Source organism: Rhinolophus hipposideros (assembly GCF_964194185.1).
Source record: "Rhinolophus hipposideros genome assembly, chromosome: 18".
NCBI lineage: Eukaryota > Metazoa > Chordata > Mammalia > Chiroptera > Rhinolophidae > Rhinolophus > Rhinolophus hipposideros.
The window spans coordinates 20223489-20249236 of NC_138064.1; the positions used below are offsets into that span (position 1 = coordinate 20223489).

The following is a 25748-nucleotide window of genomic DNA, read 5'->3' on the forward strand; positions in this document are numbered from 1 at the left end:
ATGAATGAGTTAAAGATGACCACCAAGAAAAGAAAAAGCTTATGTGTAACATAGCTAAATAGGTATGAGAACGTATGTTAAAACTGAAACTTCATAATACAATCAATAATGTTTTTATACATTTTTCTAACATGTACGTGCAAAGATTTTAAGTGTTTTTGACAGTATTACATAAACTGGCTGCAAATCTGTAAGAAATTTTGAAGAACACTTTGTTGATAAATTCACAGTTAATTTTCAAGTTTGCCCTTTTGAGTTCAATATTAATAATACTGTGTTATAACGAGAGTTAGTGAATTTAATTAACTTAGATATGAGTTGGAAACTTATACATTTTTGTTTTAAGTTCATATCAATTCCTCTAAAAGAGGTGTATCAGTTTTACCGACGTGAATATGAATGTTAAAGGAAATGATTTGGGGTTCTCAGTTAAACTTTTTGAAAACTTTTATTTGGAAATTTTGAGAATATGAGTCTTCTTTTATAACGGTAAATTTTACGAAATTTAAATGCAGATCAAGTGCAATCCAATAAAAATTTAGTGACCAAATTGAGATACACTGTAAGGACAAAGTATATATTGGATTTTGAATACTTAGTACTAAAATAATGTAAAATATCTCATTAATAAATTTTATATTGATTAAGTGTTGAAATGACAATTTGATACATCTCATTCAATACAATATATTAATATTAATTTTACTTGTTTATTTTTATATGTGGCTGTGTGTCAGTTATCAGCGTATTGCCTCTGAGCTCCAAATTCACTTTTCAGTACCTGCTCCATGAGAACAAACCAGATTCTTAAAGCATTGCATCTTTATAGTCTAACGCTTTCACACTGTGTCAGTTAAGGGCATTAGAGAGGGTTACTGGGGACTCCTTTTCTTAATCCTGATTGCTGAGCTTTGGATTTTTATCCTACTTGTTCTGCACAATCATCAGGTGTGCTTAGCCCTCGCCAGACATCCAGAGTGCAAAGTCCCTCAGCTACCTCACAGCCCCATCCCAGCCCAGCTCTATCCCACAGCCCTGGCGATAGAGACAGTGAATGTTTCTATCACTGATAGAAACACAGGAGTGTTGTAGCTCGTTCTGATTACCTACCTACCAGCCATGGCTGGATTATACTCCCAAGGATTGTTTCTTGGTGCTCAGTGACTACAGGCCATCTCTAGCCCAGGCAACCCAGAAAACTTCTCAGCCATCCAGTGGGGTGAAACTGTTACCAGGTAGGAAGAATAAGGCTGCTAGAGAGGAGGGAGAAAAGGAAAGAGGAAGTAAGGCCAGCCATAAAGGAGAAGGCAAGGTCAGCAGTTAAGGAGAATGCACCACCACAATCCTGCCAGAACTGGACTTCAGTGGCCAAGAGAGGACCCAGGACTCCATCCATCTTACCACTTCCTGGGAACGTTAGCTGGTTATAATAGATGATAATGCTATTAGCATGGCAGCCAAGAAAAATCTCCACCCCCAGTCGCCATGACAGTTGGGAGGGAGCCAAATAAGGACAAAAATGACCCCTCCCAACAGGAAGGAATGGTCGGCAAGAACCGGCTTAGGAATGCCTAGGACACCACCCTTAAGTCCTGAATATTCCACCCTTTCATTTTTAGTGTAATAAATTCCCAAGCCCCACTTGTCTTTGGAGCAGTGCTCTTCTCCAAGCCTGCCCCGCTCTCACCATCTTGAGAGCGTACCATCTTTTTCTAATAAATCTACTGCTTCCTTGGCTTGCTCCATGCATCCTCGAATTCTTTTCTGCAACAAACACTAAGAACCCATTTTTCAGCAACAAAACCAAACTTTCTCCAAGGTCATCTGAATCTCAGCCTTGGAGCGGTGCCTCCCTTCCAAAATCCTTCTTTCGTTTTTTTTGTTTGTTTGTTTTATTTGTTCTGTTTTGGTTTGGTTTGTGTGTTTTTTTCAGGTTTTTAAAATAATATTTATTTTTTAAAAGTTAACATGTGCATATAATAGGAAACTGAAAAACACAAGAACAAAGTCATAATCACAAGCAGTTTAGTTTGGTGTATCCTCCTACATCCTCTGTGTGATGACCTTTCCTGAGAGAGTCTTTGAGTGCTCTCTCGCAGCTCCAGGGTACCTTTTAGAGTTCTCTTTATAACTTCATAGTTATTCTCCTTTCTTAGCTTCATAATTCTTTATATTAAACTTCCCCTGTGTAAATTACTATGTGATTTCTGTTTCCCGATTAGATTCAAACTGTTATAGGGTACTGGTACAGACATTTTTTTATTATATATGTGGCTTACATTGTATTGATTTTAGGTAGTATTGTTCTAGAGCACAGATCTAAAGAAGGCAGGAAAAGAGCAAGTAGTAGAAAATCTTGAAAACACTAATTAAAATATTGTAATTGTAGTTAAATAAAATTAAGAATTGAAAATCATTTCACGCTTCAAGAGACAGATGAAGTGCTGAAATTGGAACTTCAAAAGTGTATTGCAATATGATTCTACTTACTAAGATTTAAGGATTTGTTGGATGAACTTTGACCTGAGAGGTTAGAGTATTTATCTCACTGAAAGGTAGTTTAAGTCCCAACCTCAACTGAAAAGAAGAATAAAGAGGAAGATATGACAAAAAAAAAAAAAAGGAGGGGAGGAAGTGAAATTGGCAAGCCAGTTTTTATACAAAATAGATATGTTTGGGAAAGGCCAATGTGATATTAAAAATGATACCAATTTGTATGATTAAACCATGGTCAAAATATGACTATCTAAAGAAAAACACCTTATTAGTTTACTTCTTACAAACTGGTAGTCCAGGTCTCAAGTAACATAAATGAGCACAAGTTAAACCATAAAATAAAACCGTATTTAACTTTATAATGTGAATTTAAGTAAGCAACAAATACTCAGATATAAATAATCTACCACTCAGAAATTTATTATAATCCCTAGAAAAAGGACGAATCATTAAAGCCTATTAAGGACTGTCCACCAAATTGTTAAAAGTCAGACAGAATCTCATTATTGATTGTTAAGAAGATAATATCTAATACTGTCTATTTGAGCAATGTCATAATAACAAGATTTCATGTTTGATAGGAAACATCTAATACCACTTCTTGATCAAAAAATCCTAATTAATTTTGTTCTGTGGAGTCTAAAAATGCAATTATTTGGATATTCTTCAACATAATAACTGAATAATCGTTCTTATATGAGGTACATTAAAGACCAACATATTCATCAAAACAATACTCACTGCACAGCAAAGGAAGGGAATTTTATCGTAATGTAAATTTCAAAGCACTCCAACTACAATTTCAGTCATGCAAGGACCAGAATATTAAGCCATCAAAAAAACAATCCTTGAGAAAACTGCTGATTCCATGTTTCTTAAACTGAATATAGCTCTAAAAATATATTTCAGAAAGTTTGTTTAGTATTATATAACTACTTGGGTTATGTGGTTTTCATATTTTTTAGTCTATTTACTAAAACCATTGGTCCTATATTTAATTGCTCACCACATAGGAAGGTTTTCCAAGCTTTCAAAATAATAGAATCACATTAAATTTCATCAAAGTTTAGGACAATTGCCTTAGGTTACAAACTGATGAGAAAAGTAATCAAAAGAAAGTTTCAAAAGTATGCTCAGTATATGTGATCCTCTAAAAAACTAATTTAAAATTGTGATATGAAGGCCTTTTCCAGAATTACCAAAATCAATGAAGGCAATTATAAATTGGATTCCACAACACTCTACTGTATTAAGCATTATATACATAATCTAAATAACAGGATGCAAAGCCATCTCAGTCAATTGCCAGTGGCACCAACCTGAGAGACTGAATTCAAGAAATACATAATTGGACCATGGACCAGAATTCTAAACTGATAACTTTTGATGATTGGGGAATTCTCAGGTCTATACCTCAGTCCCCAGATCTATTCTCAAATTACTAGAAGCCACATTCTTCAAATCCCTTGGTTTGTGATTCTTGTTCCTGGCTGTGAACCACATTCTACTGAGTAATTGCACCTCTCATCAACTTGGGGAAAGCTAGAGAAATAGCTAAGTAGATCAAGGGAAGCTTTGTCTATTAGAGATATTCTTTCTCCTTCCCCTTCCTCAGTAAAGCAGCTTTATTTAAGGGTGTAATTGACATATAATTAGCGGCACCCATTTCAGTGCAACTTCAGAAGTTTTGACATAGGTATATATCTGTAAAACTATCACTACAATCAAAAGAATGAGCATATATATCACCACCACATTTCCTTATGTCCTTTTGTAATTCCTCCTTTCCAACCACATACCCTCATTCACTGCAACCATTGATTGGCTTCTAGTTATTATAGATTAGTTTGCATTTTCTAGAACTTTAAATGGAGTCATAAAATATGAACACACTTTTGCTGTCTTCTTTAACTCAGCATAATTATTTTAAGATTCATCCATGCTGTAGCATGTATCAATAGTCCATTCCTTTTTAATGCTGAGTAGATTACAATGTTTAGCTACACCTCTGTTTATTTATCTATTCATCTGTTGATGGACATTTGAATTGTTTCTAGTTTCGGGCTATTAAAGTAAAGCTGCTATGAATATTCATGTATAACAGGTATTCTTTCATTTCTCTTGGTTAAATAGCGAGTCAATGGCCGGATCATATGGTAAGTGTATGTTTAACATTCTAAGAAATTGCTGAATTATTTTCCAATGCAGTCATACCATTTTACATTCCAACTAACAGACTATAAGAGTTCCAGTTTCTCCACATACTTACCAAAACTCAGTATGCTCGGTCTTTTTAATTTATCCATTCTGATTGGTATGTAGTAATATCTTATTGTGGTTTTAATTTGTATTTCCCTATTGACCAACGATATTGTGCCACTTTTCACGTGCTTATTGTTATAAACGTGTTTTCTTTGATAGAGCATTTGTTCAAAAATTTGTTCAGATTTTTATTGTGTAGTTTGTTTTCTCATAATTGAGTTGTGAAAGTATTCTTTTGGAATCACAAAAGACCCCAAATAGCAAACACCATCCTAAGAAAAGAGAACAAGGCTTGAGGTATTACACTCCTTGACTTCAATCTGTACTGCAAAGTGATAGTAATCAAAACAGCATGGTATTGGCAGAAAAACAGACACACAGTGGAAGAGAACTGAAAACCCAGAAATAAACCCATCTATAGAAGGGCAGATAATTTTTGACAAAGAAGCCAAAAGCATACAAGGGAGAAAAGAAAGCCTCTTCAATAATTGGTGCTGAAAAAATTGTATAGTCACATGCAAAAGAATGAAACTAGACTGCTATTTGTCAAGTTTAACTCAAAATAGATCAAAGACCTAAACATAAGACCTGAAACAATAAATTGAATAGAAGAAAGCATAGGTATAAACTTATGGACCTTGGGTTCGGAGGGGATTTTATGAATTGACCTCCAAGGCAAAGGAAGTAAAAGCAAAAATAAATGAATGGGACTATATCAAACTAAAAAAACTTCTTCACAGCAAAAGAAACCATCAATAAAACAAAGAGGCAACCAACCAAATGGGAGAAGATATTTACAAACAATGCCTCCCATAAGGGGCTAATATCCAAAATATATCAAGAACTCATACAGCTCACCAACAACAAAAAACAAACAATCCAACTAAATAATGGGCAGAGGACCTGAACAGACACTTCTCCCAAGAAGACATACAAACGGCCAACAGATATATGAAAAAAAGCAGCTCAACTTCACTAGCTATTAAGGAAATGCAAAACAAAACCACAATAAGATACCACCTCACACCTGTTGGAATGGCTATTATCAACAAGACAAGTCATAACAAGTGCTGGATAGGCTGTGGAGAAAACAGAACCTTCATATATTGCTGGTGGGAAAGTAAATTGAAGCAGCCACTATGGAAAACAGTACGGAGTTTCCTCAAAAAAATAAGAATAGAATTACTATATGACCCAGAAAATTCTTCTTCTGGGTATCTACCCAGAAAAATCTGAAAATATTTATCTGTAAAGATATATGAGTAAAACAATTGTAATGTACAGCATAGGGAATATAGTCAACAATATTGTGACATTGTGGTACAGTGTTAGATTGTTGCTGAACTTATGGTGATAACTTCTTTAGATATGTAAGTATTGGATAACTATGGTGTACATCTGAAACTAATACAATATTGTATATTAACTATATTTTAGTAAATATCTTTAAAAAGATATGAAGATGAGTTTCTAGGACATTTAGAGATAATTGCAGATATTGAATAAAAGCAATCAGATTGTGGTGGATTTGTGAAAATGGGAATTGAAATCAGATCAGAAATCTCTATCTAGTTTTAAAGGCTGACAATTTATTCAGCCACTCAAAATAACCTGATTTCTCAATTCTGCCTTATTTGTAGGTAATTATCTCTTATAAACCTAAAATATTGTTTAGTCCTCAAAACGTTTTATATATTTTTAATATCTTTATTATAGCATTTTAAAATATTTCTTGTATTATGCAAATAATTTCTGACTATATTTAGCATTATTTCAACTCATATAATTTTGTTTAAACTTAGCATCTTAACTACAAAAATCCTATCCATCTATTAATTTATATCCTACTCTGTTTAAGCATTTAGTAGATTAATGGCAATAAAATGATTAATAGTCAAATAAAAACAATTAACGTCTTCATGATTATCATTATTTATCAATGGAGTCAAACTAATAACACAGTAATGCATATACATTTCTCCTTCCCTTTATGGAAGATATTCTTAGGAAATTGAGCTCTGTGATGAAGGAAATGTATTCTGTGTCCTACAGTGTGAGATTGGTTTTGACATTTGATTCAAAACTTGCGTTTTAGAAACTAATACTGATTTTTCTCCCTCAGTCTAAATTGTCATTACTGTTTTCAAAATAAAAAAGCTACATCACATCAATGAAATGAATGCTTAAGTTTAATGAAATTATCATTACCATAGACTTAAAATTCATAAATGACAATTCCATAACTGTGTGTCTGTGTGTGGGGGGGGATGTTAAGATGATGATGGTGAGGCTAGAATTCATTAACAAGTAGTGCACCATATCTACGTAAGAATCCCTGGAAGTCATTTAGGAGATCACCTGATACAAAAACATACAACATTAATCTGTGCACTAATTATGTTTTGGCAACATAAAGGTGACAAGAAAACACTCAGTATCAATTGTGGAAACCAACCTTTTATGCATCAGACTTCTATCACTTGCGAGATGGATAAAATGGATGAAAAGGATTTTCTTTTCAATTTATGTGATACTTTAATCATCTTTGAAAGTTCAGAGGGGAATCTTTGGTGAAATATGTTTAAAAGCCTATTCTATTTTTTTAGAACAAAATGTATCTAACTTGACTTTAACTAAGATGAACCCAATTTTCATTTTTACAACTTAGGTAAAACAAAGTTTCACAGACTGATAGCTCAACACCAATATGCTAGTTGTGCTATTATTGGTTCTAAATGTATCTCATCCCTCTTCTTGTTGGAAGTGTTGACTAAACGGATTCTATAGGAATGAAACTTTGATTTAACCACAGATCAGGAGGTCAGAAAGAAAGCAAAATCAAAGTAAGATTTCACAATTTAGGCAATACAGCTTCTTAATCCATGAATTTCAACTGTAACTGCATATTAGAGTCACTTGGGGAATTCCATTTAAATGTCGATTTAATTGTTCTGGAATATTAATCCACTAGCAATTCATAGGTAATTCTAACATGCAGCCAGGATTGAGACCACTGTTAGTCTTAACCCATTAACCAAAATCTTCAGCATACATAAGAATATCCTAGCTAGGGCAACCTCCATCTACCATAAGATATTCTGATTCCATAAATCTAGGGTGGATCCAAGAATATACCTTAAATCTAGCAGGTATTTTGAAATACCTGCTACTAATCAAATGAGAATCATTGTCCTAAATTCAAAACCAAGCTTTATATTTTGCCAATCTCTGTTTATTAGAGCTTGTGTAAAGTATACATCCCAGGTTTCAGAGGAAAAGGAGCTCAGAGAGTCAAAGAGAAAGTGACATCCAGGGGCAGGTTGACATAGGAGGGCTCCTGCACTCTCATAAATTACATACAGTGCACAGAAGAGAAGAGAATTCCCAGGTGAGCAGAAGTTCCACTTGAGCAAGCTCTACCCACTAGGACTGTGAGCCAATAAAATGTCCTAGAATCTGCACCAGAACTTACTTCTCCTCCTTGGGAATGAAATAAGAAGAGGACTTGAGAGAGGCCTTGTGTTCTTCCTAAAGGCCAATATTTTCTTTGTAATTACTGTTATTACAAAAACAAACACACAAACAAACAAAACAAAAACCTCAGTTGATTTTTTCAGAACTGTAGTAGCACACTACCAATTTTATAGTTTGTCATAACTTTAAGTAAATTAAGATCCTAAAGATGGCATATTTTAGGATGTAAATGTGAAACTTCACCCCACAATGATGCCAACGTTCATCAAAATTAACCTGCTCTCCTTACAGAACCCTAAACTGGAACATTCCAGGGCAATATTTTACTGAGGTAATGTAACTAATCCACTGCTTGACTCAACCATAGCCATATCCTATCAGAAAAGAATTGCTCCCTCTAGGTATTCCTGATGAAAGGTAAAACTGAGCATTTAAAAGCAAAAAAATATCTTAGTCTGGACTCAGACATACGAGAAATACTTGGTTTGGAATGGATGCCTATCATAGATGAGGAGAACGGACAGATAAGAGGTAAACATGGACAGTGCCTACTACACACTAAGCGCTTAATAGCATTGTATCCTGCAGTGAGCACGCCTTGGGTGCCACTGAGGGGGGCTCCCCACACTCCATTGAGGTGTTAGTCCCTGTAAACTCTCCTTCCAAAAATGCTGCCACCACTGACCATCACCAGCAAGATGGGTCAGGGGCCTCCTGCTGCTCTCTTCCCTGAAGTTGCTCTCCGCTAACGGGTGCAGTGCTTGGAGAGGGTGAGCAACATAGACTTGTGTCTAGTGTCGCCCTGCGAGTTTGAGCACCGCAAGGCCCTGCCCATGGCACCAGCACCTGTGTCCGCAGCAGCCCAAAAACAGCAGTGCTCAGTCCAAGGAACAGGTAGAAGACACAGGCCACATCGGTCAGTGAGTCCCTGCCCCTCTGTCTGCCTCAGAACCCCTGGTGCTGCCACCTACTGTCCTGTGAACTCAGCCAAAGACACAAAAGACTTAGGGGCCCTCACAGAGACCCCATTGCTGCCCACCCAGCCCAGCATCTGCATGGTGGACCCCAGATGCTGCCCCCTCACCTCCAGAGCTGGCCTGGTTAATGAGGCGTCAGCCATACCAGGAAGTCCCTGGCCTGCCTCAACCCTGGCACCACAACCCCCAAAGGCACTCTGGTGACCGCTGCCAAAACCAGGGCAGGCGTGTGGGAACTGGGCCATTCGGCCACTCAGCACCCCAGAGCAAGCCCAGTAACAAGGGAAGTAGGGCTCCTCCATCCTCAGTGCTCAAGATGGCCACTGGGGGCCCATCCAAGTCAGCTGGCTGTCAGCCCAGTGGGTCTGCGGCCTGCAAGACGCCCCCGACTCCCTAGACCTGGCCTTCCTGTCCTGCAGGAGCAGCGCCCTCCTGGTGGACGAGGAGCTCTTCCTGTGGGTACAGGAGGCACTAAGTTATCAGTGGTCAAGAGGGCATGCACGGGTCTGCCGAGCTGCTGGAGGGCGAACAGCCCTGGGGCAGCTACCTCCAGGTGACCCTTCTTCATTGTAATATTATAATACCAGTCATGAAGAGCCCACAGCCCAGTGATAAGGGAGATTATTATGAGATCTGAGAGTCAATGAATAAAAATATAGCAAGAAGAAGAGAGTGAAATGAGGAAGGAGAAAGGTACAATATGGAACCCTGGGAAAGTCTAAGGCCCCAGAGGACTACTCCATTATAACATTGTGTAGGTTAGGGATGTTTCTCCTCAGATGAGAGAAAGCAAATTGATAATGCTAATATTACATTATTATATAATAATATTGCTTTCAATGTTGTTTACTGTATTAATTCCAAAGGCAGCACTGGACCCGCTCACACTTTCCCTATGCAGTTTTTGCTTTCCATAGGATGCAGAGATCAAACCTGATCTCCCCACAAGGTCAAAGTTACCAGCCTGTGAGCTGGAATGAGAGCAAAAGAAATCTTGCAAGTTTTGTTTTACCTATAAAATACAGATAAATTGTCAGGAACTTTAAAAACCATTTCACTTTTTTATTTTCTCTAAAATCTTAAAAATTTAAGTAGACTATCGACTCTTCTCTGCTATCTTCGTTGTGTTTACCGTATTGTCACTCTGACTTGTAATGAACTGAAAGAAATTTATCATACACTTCCTAGCGGATTCTGACTGAAGATAACCAGTCTGGAGATAATGGTCCCAAGAGCCACTTCAAAGTCAACTGACCATGGAAAAGAACAACAGATCCAATCCGTGGTACATAATCATAAATCCAGGTAGGAGTAACACAGACTAAGCTTTGAAGCCTGGAGAAATCGTGAGATAAACTAAGACTGCATACATTCATAGGATAAAATGTAAGGAGACTTGAGAACCATTCTATTCATCTGGCCACAGGTGGGTGTGGCAACTTACTCTTAAAGATGCTTTTAGTTAATGGTGTGTGGATGAGCCTGTGGCTCTAAAAGACAGAGCAGGATGGGCTCAAGTTTGGATTTGAGAACTATGTGAAATCCCAAGGGAATGTATTAAAAGAGGTCTAGGAAGAAGATTTTAAAAGTGTATAACAAACCGTCTTGCCAAATAAGAGGATGGATGTGCCATTAATGCCATTTGGATGGGATGAGAGGAAATTTGTTTTAAAAATTAGAATTTTCTGTTGGAGTACAGCAACACTGGGGGCAGTGCTTTGGAGGGTCATCATCTTTTAGGACCCGCAGAGATAATGACAGTAATGGCTTCCACCATGATGATGGTTTTCACCATCCATGATACTAACCAATATGAAGATTCTGTAATCCTCAAATGATAGCTGTAAGAAGCCACAAAGAAGCTAAAGACCATGGCTGGATAACCAGGAAACCCTGCCCAAGGAAGCCTGGTGAGTCAAGAAGCAGGAAAATGGTTAGGGAGCCTTTCACTTCAAAGTCGTTAGTTCTGATACAGCCAGCATTTTTAAGCTTAAGTAAATCACTTAAATTTAGAAGAGATAATATAGGACAGAAATAAATCTAAATGATACCCTTGGTTGTCTTACTTAAAGAAACGTATTTAATGAAAATACCTAGTGAACCCACTACAATATTCTTCATTGAAGAAAAAGGTAATAAAAAGCTTCCAAACAAAATGCAAATAACAGTAAAGATGTAAATTTCATAGAGAGACTTTGAAAATTATTGAGAAAATGTTGTGTAGACTCTCTGCTAAGGGCTGATATCAAAAAGATTAAGACCCGAGTTAGCAGGAAGCCTTGTAACTTGGTAATCAAACCCCCGGGCTCTAACCTATGTTTGAATCCTGATGTGAGCACTTATGCTTTGTGAAGTCGACCATTTTGAGACTCCTTTGGAAAAGAGAAAAATGAGAGAATCTTCTGCATAATGTTGTGATATTAAATGAAGTAATGCATGCCTAGCACTTAACACATATAAGTGTTCGATAACATTTTTGTTATTGTTATTATTATGATTACTATTCCAGTCCTAAAGGAGCACACAGTTTAATATGAAGGGAGATAATTATCATGCATAATTCCATTTACAGCTTTAAAAATCTACTGATTTAATGACAACACCTTGGAAAATACTGTCTAAGGCACTGAGGATTCAGGTGAGGATCAAAAAGACAAAATCCTGCCCTCATGGAGTAGGTCCATTTGGTTTCTCCAGGAAGCAGATGCTGAGACCCAGTTAGGGATGAACGAAGTTAATGTCTGTGTGTGGGGTGGAGGAGTGTGGTGTAAAGCCTCTGAAAGATACAGAGGGAGGAAGCAGAACTGGGCTAGAAAGCTTCCCAACTGCAATACAGATATGATACCTGTGAAGGGAAAGAGATGAGGAAGCAAAACACGGCAAAGAGAGAGAGCACTAGACTGTGATGCTGAGGCAGCAGTGTTTCAGCCAACACAATGGGGAGTTGCAGTGCAGAGGCAGACAGCTAACCGCACTCCTCAAGTGGAGGAAGTTCTTTCTAGAAGGGAGATCTGAGTGCTGCAACCCTGTGATGCCTCAGTTCACTCTTTATGCCACTTGAATTCTCCTCTCCATACACATGTTGAGTGGAGGCTCCTTTAGGGTGCCACTTTGTCTCTTCTTGAGCAGAAATTTGGGAGAGACAGATTAGCAGAACCAACTACATAGCCTTATCACTGTAGTTCTTCTGTGGTTGCAACTGGTACTCCTTGTCTTCTTTTTCCACTCTCCATTCTAACTACCTCCCTCCCGCAGTCATCAGCTCCTCTGATCTTGGAGGTTTATCTGATGATTTAACTCAAACCCTCTTTCCAGGAGCTATAGTCTGGTAGCCACATCCTCCTCATTCATGATTAGACGAGGAAGTGCCAAGAGGCACCAAAGTGGATCACTAGAATCCACACATTTTCCTCCTGCTCTTCCTATCTGCCCATCCCTGAAGACTCCCAAGTGACTGTGTGGCAGCAAACCTTGTAATACAACAAGGTCTTTGCTGTCTTTCAAGCTCAACAACTCTAACTATTGAGTCCTAAATGTGGTTTCCAGTGTTTTCTGCTCTCCCACTGATGGAGTTAAGAACGTCTTCCCTTCACACTTCATTTTAAATCATTTGTAAACTGCTTGATATTTTTAAAATAATCTTTCTTCACTACAACATTATGGCAACTTATTAACAGCCAGTCAATTTCATTGTCTTTAAATGCACTGCATCATCCATACTTCTCAAAAGCCTACATCACTACACCATTGAGCATAATACCATGAACTGGAACATCCTCCCTAATCACCAGCAGTGAAAATTCTAGCAAATGGACCACCAGTTTGTAAAAGGAACTATCTGTGTCCCACATATCACCCAGGATGGCAAGTGACCCACTCCCCAAATTCCAAACGAACTTACTACTTATTCAGAACACTCTTAATACCAACTAAGTCAGTTCAGATCCTCCATAAAGGAGATGCTGATATCCGGTTAGAAGTGCGAGAGGGTAGTTTTGTTTTTTCCATATTGTTGTTTTTGCTTTTGGGGGGAGGGGGAATGGTAACTCCTGTGAAAGATAAAGGGGAAAAACATAATACTGATCTGACATCTTGAGAGAAAAGAGACAGAGAGATGGAGAGACGGAGAGAGACAGAGAGAAAATAAGGACTGCGCAGGAAGATCCTTGAAGCATGATGCAGAGCTGAAAAACAGGTCAGCAAAAACAATAGAGAGTTATGAAGCAAATATTATCTATTGATAAGTCCCATATTGAGTAGAAGTGGTCAAGCCCTACTATTTCTTTTGTGCTGAGACTGACGGGCCAAAAAGAGTATGGTTCTGGGCTTGAATGCTGCAGTGGTTCCCTAAGGCACTGCAGTGGGAGCTTTGTAATCCTTGCAATTGAAGGAGAAATCCAAGCAGTGCTTGGATTTCCACATCCATGGTTACCACTTGGAGTTCATATTCTAATGAGGGAAACTGAAAGTAAACAACTGAAGAAGTAAATATATACTATGTAAGATGCTTTGTACTGTGGAGTGATAAAGCAAGGTAAGAAGGTTAGGGAGTTCAAGACAGGGCAGATGGAGTACTAGTTTACACAGGGCACTCAGGGAGTGTTTCTCTGATAAGCCAGTTTATGGGGACCTAAGGGAAAAGATGGAGTGATCTATGTGGATAACTAACAGAAGAGTATTGCAGTCAGAAGCAACAGAAATGCAAAGGCCCCGAAGCAGGTAATGTATCTGCATGTTTGAGGAGCAGCAAAGAGACCAGCATAGATAAAGTAAAGGAGGAGGAAAATAGTAAGAGATGAGCTCTCATAGGTACTGGGGTAGGAAAATAATATATCATGTAAAACAGTGCCGTTTAAGACACGGAGATGACTTCTACCCTGAGATAGAAACTTAGTCATTGTCTCCATGTGACTGTCTAATATATATATATATATATATATATATATATTAAACTTAAGATATGCAAAGCTTATCTCCTGCTATTCACATTCCCCCAGATCTGCTTTTCTTAGGGTCCTTCTCATTTCAGTTGATCACAAAACTTTGTTTCCAGTTGGTTAAGAACAAGTGGGATCACACTTGACTCATTTCTTCCCCCACCCTATACAATCAACAAATCTTGTTGAGTTTTCTTCAGAATATATCCGCAATATAACCACTGTATATCACAGCAATAGCTACTAACCTGGGTGACTGTAACAGTCTCTGGTCAGTTTCCCTGGTCTCCTTTTCATTCCCTGTAGAATTTACTCTCAACACATTAGCCACAGGGAATCTTATTTTAATCAGTAAGTAAATCTTTAAAAGGCTCCAGTGGCTCTCCATCTTACTCAACATAAAAGTCAATGACCCTAAATGGTTGAAAAGGCCCTACCTCATACAACCATGTCCCCCACTGCCACACTGACTTCATCTCCTAGTATTCTTCCTCCCTTCAATGCTTTCTGTCTAGCAGCCTCTGTAATGTTCCCCCAATATCCCAAGCATCCTTTCACCTTATCTTCTCTGAAGTGTCAGTTCTCTCTGTCTGGAACACTCTTGATATTTATTTTATTGCCTCCCTACTACCTTCACGTATTTATTCAAATATCACCTTGCAGTCAGACATTTACATGTAACCCTGTTAAAAATAGCAATCTTTACCCAATTTCAGTGCTCATGATCCCACTTATACTAAGCAATTTTTTCCATAGTTACCACCCTCAACACAATAAAGAATTTCTTGGTTTCGCATCTTGTTCACTGATGTATACCAAACTCCTAAATCAATGCCACAAGGATCAGGCATGTCATAAGCATTCAATAAAAACTTGTTGAAAAAAATGTTTTTTTAAATTTCGTGTAAAATAAATGTGGTTTTGTATGCACACGTGTATGTACACAAATGTAGTGTACAGAATAACATCATAATTTGTACAGATGCAAGTAGTACATGCATGAATAATATTAATTTTAATATACTTAATTCCATTTTCTTATTAAGTAGTAGTGTCTTTGCATGTATTTGGTTGAAAATTTAAATGTCCCACTTTTTTTAAGTTAAAAATATTTTGATTTTTGGCAGTTACTAGGCTTTAACTTAATATCAATATTTTCCCCGTATCAGAAGTGAAGAGTGTAATGGCAAAAACTTTTGAAAAAATTATTAAATTGCAAAATCACACATATAGTGTCTAACCTCCAAATATACAAAGAACTTACGGACTTAGGGATGACTGTTAAATCTATAACATTTGTTTCAAAGGAAAGTCACTGTTAAAAATAATGTGCAAAAATATAGTATAGGAAATGAGGAAAAAAAGGAAATTATTTGGGGGTAGTAGTTTATAACATCCTGAGGGATATTTTCTGCTTCACACCTCTCTAATTTCCCGTATGTTTTTTTTTTTTTCAAAAAGAAGTGAAGAATTTGGAGAGGGTTCAAAGAACAACTACTGTAAGGATATATATAATCAAAAATTTGGAAAATAGATTTATCTCAAGGCTAACTCTCATATTAAGAGGAAAAACATTTCATATAAAAATGAAAAACCTGAGGCAAAAAATGTAATAGCTAATTTTAAGCAGTATTTACACATGATACTTTAAAATAGATATAAAGTAGCCTATCTATCCATTTAATTGTTCAAATCATCATCTAGTTTTTTTGGTGCCAGCAGAAAACACACCGCTGTAATAGAAAGATCTGACATAACCTTTCTCCCATATTAACCTGTATTTGAGGCACAGCTGTATTCTATTAAATCACTTCAAGTCCAGTTTCTTGTTGTTCTCTCATCCCCTAGGTCAGGAGTCAGCAAACCACAACCTGATAACCACATTCAGCCTGCCACCTACTTTTGTCAATAAAATTCTATTGGAACTCAGCTACACCCATTATCTATGTATTATTCATGGCTGTATTCACATCACAGTGGTAAAGTTGAGTAGCTGTGACAGAGATCATATAGCCTGCTAATCCTAAAGTACCTACTATCTGGTTCTTTTTACAAAAAAAGTTTTTCCACCCATGCCATAAGGTGATGTCCTTGTCTACCTGGTCAGTGCTAGCAGACCACCAAATACCCACATTCCAGGCTGTGGGAAGAGGGGTGAAGACCAAGTGGAAGACAAATGATTTCATTTTCAAATGACTGACTTGAACTTGCACATTTTACTTCTCATTTATCCCATTGGCGTGAATGTAGTAGGGCAGAAATGGGCCCAGCTAAAGTATGTGTGGGTGGGTCTATTACTAAAAGGAAAAAGAATAAGTACATACTGGAGAGCAATGAGCAGTTTCTGCCAGAAATCTCTATGGCAGAAGGAAGGTGGTGTAGGTGGAAAAGGATAAGCCTTTTGAAGAAGATGCCTTCTTTATTGAATGAATGGATTTTGAAAACGAGAAGCACCGCACAAAGCAGAAGGCTGCTCTGTCCAGGAATTTTGCTTCTTTCTTACTTATTCCTCACGACATGTAATTCACCTAGAGCCTGCTAACACTAATATTTTAAAGAGCAGATCATTTGTCATCAGGGAAATACAAATCAAAACCACAATGCACATCTTCAGAGTGGCTTGAAAATGCCAACTCTTGACAAGTATATGAAGAAACTAGAATTCTAATATAACTCTGGTGACAGTAAAAATTGTTACAACCATTTTGGAAAATGATTTATCAGTAACTACTAAACCTGAACACATACATAGCCTCTCCCATTTCTATGTGTATACTGAACAGGAATGCAGAAATTTTCCCACCAAATATATGCACAATATCCACAGAACTGCAATTTGTAGTAGCTAAAAACCGAAAACTACTCAAATGCCCATCAACAGTAGAAGGTATATTCACACAGTGAAATGCTATTCAGCAATGAGAATAATATGCATGCACAGCATAAAATGTGTTGAGTGAAAGACACAAAAAAGTATGCAGAATACACTTTATGTTTTATATATGCTCAAAAATGGCTAAGTTAATCTTACAAGTCAGAACTAATACCTCAGAGAGTGGTACTTTGGAGAGTGACTAGTGACTGGATATGGATACGAGGTTGTAGGGGAGGGTGAAATACACTCAAGCTATACACTTAAGATTTACCTGTTTTTAAATTATCTTCAACTTCAATAAAGCACTCTATTTCTTGATTTGGGCAATACGTTTGGAGCATGTTTATTTTATGAAAATTCATTAAGTTGCACAGATATAATTTACTAATTTTTAAATATATGTATTCCACTTCAAAATAAGTTTACCTATAACAGAAAAATAAAGTAGATGCATGTATATTCTTGTAATTCTAAAATCAGCCATGTCCATAAACCACATATAATTTGAAATTGAGTAAGAGTGTGCCCTTGTCTTTATGTTAGCTAAGGGAGTATTTCTTAGACCTTTCTCCCTACAAACATGACAAACATCTACTTCTGTCCTATTTATCATTTCCCTAAAATTGCTTAACGATTCTGGAAGAATAAAGACAGGGGCATGAAAAAGGGAGGGGAGGAAGGGTTTAACAAATCTGGGAGAATTGGATGTTTGCTTTACTCCCTGGATACTTTTTAAATCTACTTATCTCTCCTTACCTCTCTTAATCCCATCTGGTAGTGCCCTTAAGAATTATTGCTCAGGTTACACTTGGTCATTTGATTTTTCTGCTTTGAATGTGAATAAAAGAAAATAGTATACACAAAAAGTTTAATGTTTAATTAGAATGAACAATAGAGTTAAAGAAGGCAAAAAACTAAGCAAAGCTGTCATTTCATGACCATTCCTAAAACATCTTGAGCAAAACTTGTGGAGTTTATGATACTCTCTACAAAAGCCTCCAAAACTGTATGTCACTGAATAATTAAAAATTATAGGCCTAGAACTGAAAGGAGACAAGTAGGAATCTACCACTTTTAATCTTCAGTTGCTTTTTTTTTTAATGTTTTTCTTTCAACTTTCAAATCTAGAAATGAAAACAATAGTTCCTTCCAATGGGATGCACTGTGTTAAATCACTTAATACTTTAGACATTTACTACATTTACTTATATTTACTGTGGAACCAAGTATCCACAAAAACATTTTGCAAATAAAGTGAATGTTTCAAAATAAGCAGAGCAAAATAACTTCACTTATTTATGTTCTATAATTAATTATAAACAAAAAATACAGTCAATCATTATAACCTAGATTTTAACATTTTTGCTCTAATTATGTCACCATGATTAGAACCTTGTAAGATAAACTGAAATTATTGTGGTATAAACAGAAGTGTTTATCTTGGGATTTTATGATGAAATTGAACAGAAAGTATTTTAAAATTATTGCTACAAGCATAGCTTTTTAGACACTTTTTATAAATCTCCCAATATTTTAATATTAATATTTGAACCCAATCATGTATGTTGGTTTAATTAATTTTGCTACAGTTTCTTTTGTGGTATGTTTGTTGAAATATTCATTACCTTGGATAAAATCATAAAGAATTTTAGTCCAAGAAGTGTTTCTTTAGAGTCTCATGATACCTTCTGACACCTATTTATTAAAATTTTAAATTTAGTTTTTATCATGTTTTCCTTAAGTATCCTAATATAATTTGTGTGAAACAGATGAGGTATTTAATCCATTTATGTATGCAATTAAAGGGAAAAATTAAGACATGAGAAATATTTAACACTAAAAATTGACAATAAAATTTGTCCAAATATGTAAAGACACATTAAATTATACAAGAGTTAGAAAGCACGTTACTGCTTGTCAAAACGAAAATTCTCTCATTTACTTATTCCTTAGTCACTGTTGGAATTCCAGTTCATTAGTATTTTCCAGTCTCTCGTTGAAAGAAGATTAGTAAAAACCAAATAGATAATCATAATCAAAGACCTCATTCTCATGAACATGTTTCAGGAAGTAAATTTGAATTCTTCTCTACCTTAGTTATCACAACGCAAGTTAGAGAGTGAAGAGTAAACACAAGCAAGAAGAAAGAAAATCAGTTGAGGGACAAAAGAGCAAGGGAGCTCAGCCACAACTGGGTTAAAAAGAATGAAAGGAAGAAAAAGAAGAATTCTAGATGGTACTGCTTTAATGGCACCTGGGTGTACACACTGGGAATCTAGGAAGAAGAAAAGGCGCTGTGCTTACCTGTTAGAAACGGGCGGTTTCTGGGAGCTGTCCAATGTACCAGATGAACCGTTCTAGTCACAATTTACCTCCTTAATAGGGGTTGACGTACAGGGTAATTCTCCCTGGAATCAAGATGTCTCTGCTCATTTTTCTTTTTTTGGCTATTTCTTCTAATACATCCTTAAAGTTATTTTCTAACAAATTGTTCTTCCTGACTGTGTCTTCTTAAAATTCTCTACACTGAATAATTAAATAAAGATTGCTTCTGGCAATCCAAGAAGGAAAAATGAAGACGTCTTTGTTAAAATATTAGAGATAATGTGAAATCGGTAAAGTTTCATTTTCATTTTACCAAATTTAAATTTTCCTTTTCATCTTAAAAAATGATCTAAGGATAACCAAAAATCTCCCTTCAGTAGAATACAGTCAAGTATAGTTTCTGCTCTTAGGTCCTGTAGGGCGGTACAGATCAATGAGGAAAAATCAGCCAGGTGGAAGTGTGGAGGATTTTTCGTTGTTCACAAATACTGATCAGCAATTTAAAATTCAAAAAATTTCTCAACGGAGGGTGAGCTGACCCATGGATTTACCAAAAGGTAAATCTCATTTTTGAAAGGAGAGTGAAGTTGTTTTGTTTGGGGGTGGAAAGGGTTTGCTTCCCCGCCACCCCAATTCTGGGATTATACACTAAAACAAGCTCGGAGAAAATATGCTGAGCCTCCCCTTTTCATTTTATTGCCATCATAACTTTTGCCCTCGAAGTAAAATCCTCTACTCTACATGAGTTGGAGATGAGAGTAGGGAAAAGAAAGTCAAGTGTCTGAATTGTTAGGCTGGTTATAACAAAACACACTTTAGAAGTCAGGGTTTGTAATTTGGCAGGAGAGATGTTTACGATGCCCTGGAAGGAGAAAGCCGGTTCCAAGAGCGACTCTGGGGAATGCGCTCTCGACCCCCCCTACTGTGCTTACTTAAGCTAATGGAAGATCTTGCCTTTCAGTAGCCGCTGCACTGGGATACCAGACAAACAGCTCCCCTCGACCCCTGGCAGACTGGGCCCCTCTTCAGGACATCATTAAAAGCACATGCACTTGTTCCGTACTCATTGGCAGCGTCGGGTGGCAAGATTCAGGACTCCTACTCCGAAGCCAAGGAGAAGCCAGAGTGGTGGAAAACATCCTCGCTTTGCAAAGCCAAAGAAAGCTAAATTAAAGAACTACATGAGATAAGAAGCCTGAAGAATATTAGTTGGCCGCGGGGATAAGGAGAGACAAAAAGCACAGCAGGTAAGAGCTGGGGGTTGTTGCCAAGAAGGAACTGTCCCAGGTGGTGCAGCGAAATGGATCTCAAAATTGGAGGCCCGTCCCTATGAGTCTTCCATGCGTGCTCGAGCTTGTCTCCTTCCACCAGTTTCGAGAGGAGGGACGTCGTCATTCATAGCCTTCCCTAACGGTGCGACTAATCCTGTTATCAGTTTGGTTATAAATATTAATGTCCCCTGGCCCTTCCGTGATGGTGTCGCATCAGATTCAGAGCTGTTAAGAAGCCTATCTCCAGTCTCACCCCTCCCTGCGAGAAACCGATGAGACGCAGGGTCAAGAGGACGCGATGGCAGCCTATCCGGAGAGCTGCGTGGACGCCACCGTGCTGGACTTTGTCGCAGACCTGTCCTTCGCCTCCCCGGGGCACCCTCTCCTCTGCGACTTCGCGCCCCGGGTCCCCTTTGGAGACGGAGGCCTTGTGCTCCAAGAGGGAAGACCCAGGAGGCTGGCGCGCTTTGAGGAGGAGGATCCAGAACAGGAGGGCGAAGTAGACGAAGGGGAGGACGAGGAAGAGGGGCATGGGAGAGGCGCCTCCCTGCGGGGCCGCCCCAAGAGGAAAAGGGTCATCACCTATGCCCAGCGCCAGGCCGCCAACATCCGCGAGAGGAAGCGCATGTTCAACCTCAACGAGGCCTTCGACCAGCTGCGGAGGAAGGTGCCCACTTTTGCTTACGAGAAGAGGCTGTCCAGGATTGAGACCCTACGCCTGGCCATCGTCTACATTTCTTTCATGACCGAGCTCTTAGAGAGTTGCAAGAAAAAGGAAACCGTCTGAACCCGGCTAGGATGGCTAGGTCAGCCCCCGCATGCCTGGGCTCCGTGCGGGCTCGGGGTGGTTCCGGATCCACAGTGGGTGTGGCTGAAAGGCAGGAGGGATGCTCCAAAATCTAACGTCTGGCTTTGTGCAGCTTGTTGCGGGATTGTAAAAATCCCCATAGCCCTGGGAGAGTTAATTTATATGCGATCGCTCTAAATAGAGCGTGGGGACCGGGCGGACGGGCGGGGCAAGTCAGAACCTGTTAGAACGAGTTGACTTTGTCGAGTTGCGCTCAGACGCAATTTCTTCCCACCCCTCTCTGCAAACGGCAGACGTCGGGGGCTAATATAGAGTCTACTCTCTGCTTCACTTTTTTTTTTTTTAAATATAAATTATTTTTGAGCCTCTGGAGTCTGTGCTGAGCCTTCCCTGGCAGGCCCTCCGCTCAGGCCTGGAGAGGTGCTGGGACCGGGTCCCTGGAGAGGCCAAGATGCTTCTTCTCTCGTCCTGTTATTTTAAGCTTGTCGAGAGACGGAAGGAAAAAAAATGCGAAAGAGAGTCGAGGGGACCCGGACCTCTGCGAGCGGACATCATTCTCCCTTCCCCGCCCCTCCCCTCCTCTCTTAAGCGCAGAACCAGCAACCCTGTTCGGGTCCCTCCAGGAGCCCTACGAACGTGGAGGTGGATGGGGGCAGCTCCGGCAAAGCACCAGGGGCGCTCCCAGGGTCTTGGGCGCCCGCCAGCCTTTGCTGCCCCTGGGTGCTTTCCCCTGTCTCCTTCCCGGGAAAGGGCGGGGTTTTCCTAGGCTCGGTGCCTCCTGAGCGCGCACTTTTGAATTTTTAGCCGAAGGTAGGAAAGACAGCTTTCATTCTAGTCGCATCTAGGGAAAGTCGAGGCAAAAATTCGAAGGAGGAGATGCATTCCTCCGCTTTGCAAAAATGTGTGCAAGGGAGATGAGGTTAAAGCGGGACCGTATTGAGGGGATGCGTCTAGTTTGGACCCTCTGCCATTGCACAGTTCTTCCTCTGAGGGACCTGCTAACCCCTGAACTGGGGTATTCAGATAGGAGTAGGAAGGGGAGGAAGAGGAGTGAAGAATGCCCACCTAACTGTAAATTATCCTAAATGATAAATCTCATTTTTCCGATATCTTATTTTCACACACACACACGCACACGTTCTCCCTATCATACTTTCAGAAATATAATTCATTATAGTAATAAGTTATACTCATCCTAGAAAGCTCGGAAAACAAAAGTTAAAAATACAAAATGTAAATCACTCCCCGATACCACACAGCATTTTTATCTATTTCCTTCTACTCTTTTTCATATATACAGATATAAATTCAATATGTTAACACATTTGGGACACTTTTGACTGGTCTTTTTCCCCTCAGCCTTATAGAATGAGCACTTTTTCTTTGACTTTGAATATTATTCAAACGTAATTTTTATTGCTGTATTTTATTGTCATATTGATGTTTCACGAATTAATTTCAATCCTTTAAAAGTGCATAGCTAAGATAGTTCCTTTTTTAAAAAAAATAAATGATGATGCAAAGACCATTCTTATAAATGTCTTCTCTGCCTATGGTAATTTCCTAATATTAGGTTAATAGAAATGAAATTTCTGCATTAAATAAACATTTAAGTTTGTGGCAACAAAGAGCCAGGTTGCCTCCCAGGTAGGTTCTGCCAGTTCACACTTCCTCTCACCAGCATTGCAAGGATGTGTCTATCTCTCAAGTGCCTTCATTTAACATTTTTCCTAATTCTCCTATCTATAGAAACTGAATTAATTCTGAAATGACCATCTTCCCAAAGATGATTTCTTATTTTGACTGTATCTTTTCACTAGGATTTTTTCTACCTCACCATGAGAACATTGGGATAAACACGTAAAAACAAACAAACAAACAAACAAACAAAAATGTAACCAGCTAAAACCAAACAAGAAAATCAGGAATGTATTTTTTTTTTAATTTCCTAGCACTTTTATTAAATAAACTGAAATTTGGACAATGACCTGTATACCAGTTTTATCAAGTAAAAGTACTCATTTTATTTTCTAGACAACTTCTTAGATACTAAGATTAGCATATTTGTATTTTTAAAGATAAATTTAACATTACTCATGTCAATATGTTAAAGGAAAATAACTATTTCTCATCTCATCATCAAAGAGTATTCTGCTCCCCAACTTATGGAATGCTACTCGTTCCATCAATCCCTCACATTCATCCAGTTATTCATTTACTCAATTAAAAAATATGTTGACATTTTACATATAGCCTAAGTGGGTTTAAAACTGAAAGATCTTACAGAAATGTCCTTCCTCCTCCCACTTAAAAGTCCTCCTGAGAACAAAACATTTTTTTAAAATCTGCAAGTGTTAAATACGTTTTAAAAAATGGTTCAGCTCTAGAAATCGTTAATATGTTCTTCAAAGAACCAATTTTGAAAACCAAAAATTAAAAAAAACAAAACACAACTATGTAGACAGAGGACCTCAAAATCATTGGGTTCTGAAGAATAAATACAACCATCCATCATCCTTAACCCTCTCCCTCATATTCTGAACCATTCTGTTAGATTCTTAGGAAGTACATAAAAGTGAATACCTCTTCCGCATAGTAAATACCTAAAAAATCCTCCAAACAAAAAGCTATTTTCTATTAGTAGTAGAATTATGTTCTAACAATTCTTAAAACTATTACAGCTTATAAATACATACAGCTTGTTCTCTGTATATTTATTATGTTTAGAAGCTGCTCTAAAATGTAAAGTCTCTTAAGGCATTTTTAAAATCATTATGTTAATAGAATAATTTGAAGCCAAATAAGGATCAGAAACACAGAAAAATTGACTTTTTCCCATGTTGAATCCATAAATTTAGTGTATTTTTAATACAAGTGTTTTTAGTACATAATACACCTGATGTTGAAATTGTTTTATTCTTTATTTAATTTTCTAAACCAACACTGATAGAAATATCGGTAGACATTGGTTTTTCAATATCTCCCACTAGGTTAAGAAAATCTTAATGGTGTCAATTACTTCTGGAAAATTGTAATAATTAGTTTTTGAAATCTTAAAGTTATTTGGAATCTACCATTTTAGTCATTGCTTAGAGTCAATTTATTTATACACTCTTTATTGACTGAAGACTGCCTTTTGGTCTCAAACTAAGTTCTCCATAACTATCAGGTTACTATTAGTATTCAGACATGTAAACCAAAAAAAAAATCTAAATGAAATCATATTTGAAAGACATAATCAGGCTTTCCAAGGAAAGTAAAAATAATCAAAAGCCTTTGACATCAACAGGCATCCATTCAGGCTGATCATCTTTTACAGTTGCCTAATGTGAAAGCAGACTTTGGAAAAATTAGCACTGGAAACTGAAACAAATATTATGCTAGTATGCATAATTCTTACTTGAACATAAAATTAAGACCCTTGGATTGGTGTTTATTATTGCATGTGTCAGCATTTCCATTATAAAAACACTATTGTGGAAGATTTATTACATGGTTATAAAAATTGTGAGTTGAAACTTGATAAGCACAGTTTAGCATGACTTTATTTTTTGTAATTACAAACCTTCCAAAAAAATTTCTAAAGTAATGAAGACACTTAAGTTCATTTACACATGAGGTTCTAAAATGTACCTGCAACTTTAGAAACCAAGAGATTCTATTTAATAAAAAACATAAATTTGATTATTATTTATTTTTATCAATATTAGCTGGCAGATTAATACTGAACTTGAAGTACAAAATCTACTTTTTATAGGGTGATATATCATTACATTATATTTAAATATGTTACAAAAGCGTTGAAGTTTTGGTACGTATCTGTGTCTTGGCCCAAGTTCATGCCAAGGTTCCTGAACTCTGCCAACATTTTGGGTGAAGTTAGGCCCAGTTTCTGGTCAGTGCCCTCTCTTCCTGTGAATGCTGGACTAAAAATGGTTACAAAACAAGAGTCAGCAGTTCTGACCATTTTGTTTTGACTTTGGGGTTTCTTTGAATCCAAAGCTCAAAACCAAACCTGGCGGAGAAGGAGAAGGAAAGGAAAGAAGCAATGCAAACTGACAGGAATAAAATACCAGAAAGATGGAAAAACTTCTTCAAGTTTCTAGAAACCAAAGCTTATAAATTACCAAAACTTTCTTTGCGACACCAAATTTTTAGTTCTGTGCTTAAAATGCATTCTGTAAAAAAGTATAAGGAATATAAGGAAATGCAAAGAATAGTACAAATGTATTTTAAAACACTCTTTATGGCTAAGATTTGGTAGAATTCTACCCTTAATTTTGCACAAGTCAAAGAACTTTCAATATTTAGTGAACTCAAGAG

At 37.5% G+C, this 25748-nt stretch overlaps 1 protein-coding gene across 1 annotated transcript; it reads left to right on the forward strand.

Annotated features, from left to right (window-relative positions):
* Positions 1 to 20915: 20915 nt before the first annotated feature.
* FERD3L (Fer3 like bHLH transcription factor) lies at positions 20916 to 21404 on the forward strand (the record flags this gene model as incomplete). The annotated part of the gene is made up of 1 exon (XM_081079698.1): positions 20916 to 21404. The coding sequence occupies one exon, from the start codon at positions 20916 to 20918 to the stop codon at positions 21402 to 21404; it is 489 nt and encodes a 162-aa protein (XP_080935824.1).
* Positions 21405 to 25748: the final 4344 nt, after the last annotated feature.